A 534-nucleotide genomic window follows, 5' to 3' on the forward strand; every position below is an offset into this window, starting at 1 on the left:
CGAGGAGCCGGGCCCCGGCCGCTGTCCAGCTGCTCCGTGTCCCGCGCGTCCTGCGCTGCCGCCACCGCCTCTTGGGGAGACGCAGCCACTTGCCCGCCATGGATACTCCCAGGGTCCTGCTCTCTGCAGTCTTCCTCATCAGTTTTCTGTGGGATTTGCCCGGTTTCCAGCAGGCTTCCATCTCATCCTCCTCGTCGTCCGCCGAGCTGGGCTCCACCAAGGGCATGCGGAGCCGCAAGGAAGGGAAGATGCAGCGGGCGCCGCACGAGAGTGACGCGGGCCGGGCCGGCCAGGAGCCACAGCCGCGGCCTCAGGACGAGCCCCAGGCTCAGCAGCCCGGGGCGCAGGAGCCGCCAGGCAGGGGTCCGCGCGTGGTGCCCCACGAGTACATGCTGTCAATCTACAGGACTTACTCCATCGCCGAGAAGCTGGGCATCAATGCCAGCTTTTTCCAGTCTTCCAAGTCGGCTAACACGATCACCAGCTTTGTAGACAGGGGACTAGGTAAGTGGCAAAGAAGACGCTCGACTCCCT

The 534-nt window shown here is 65.4% G+C and overlaps 1 protein-coding gene across 1 annotated transcript in view; it reads left to right on the forward strand.

The window, feature by feature from the left end:
- The first annotated feature begins 6 nt into the window (after positions 1-6).
- The window catches only part of GDF6 (growth differentiation factor 6), an 18,253-nt gene continuing 17,725 nt past the window's right edge, over positions 7-534 (forward strand). Inside the window, exon 1 of the mRNA XM_011937005.1 lies at positions 7-504. Within this exon, the coding sequence (XP_011792395.1) occupies positions 99-504 (406 nt within the window). The 5' untranslated portion in view covers positions 7-98. The remainder of the gene's footprint in view (positions 505-534) is intronic.

The sequence above is a fragment of the Colobus angolensis genome, unplaced genomic scaffold (assembly GCF_000951035.1).
Source record: "Colobus angolensis palliatus isolate OR3802 unplaced genomic scaffold, Cang.pa_1.0 Scaffold16, whole genome shotgun sequence".
Taxonomy (NCBI): domain Eukaryota; kingdom Metazoa; phylum Chordata; class Mammalia; order Primates; family Cercopithecidae; genus Colobus; species Colobus angolensis.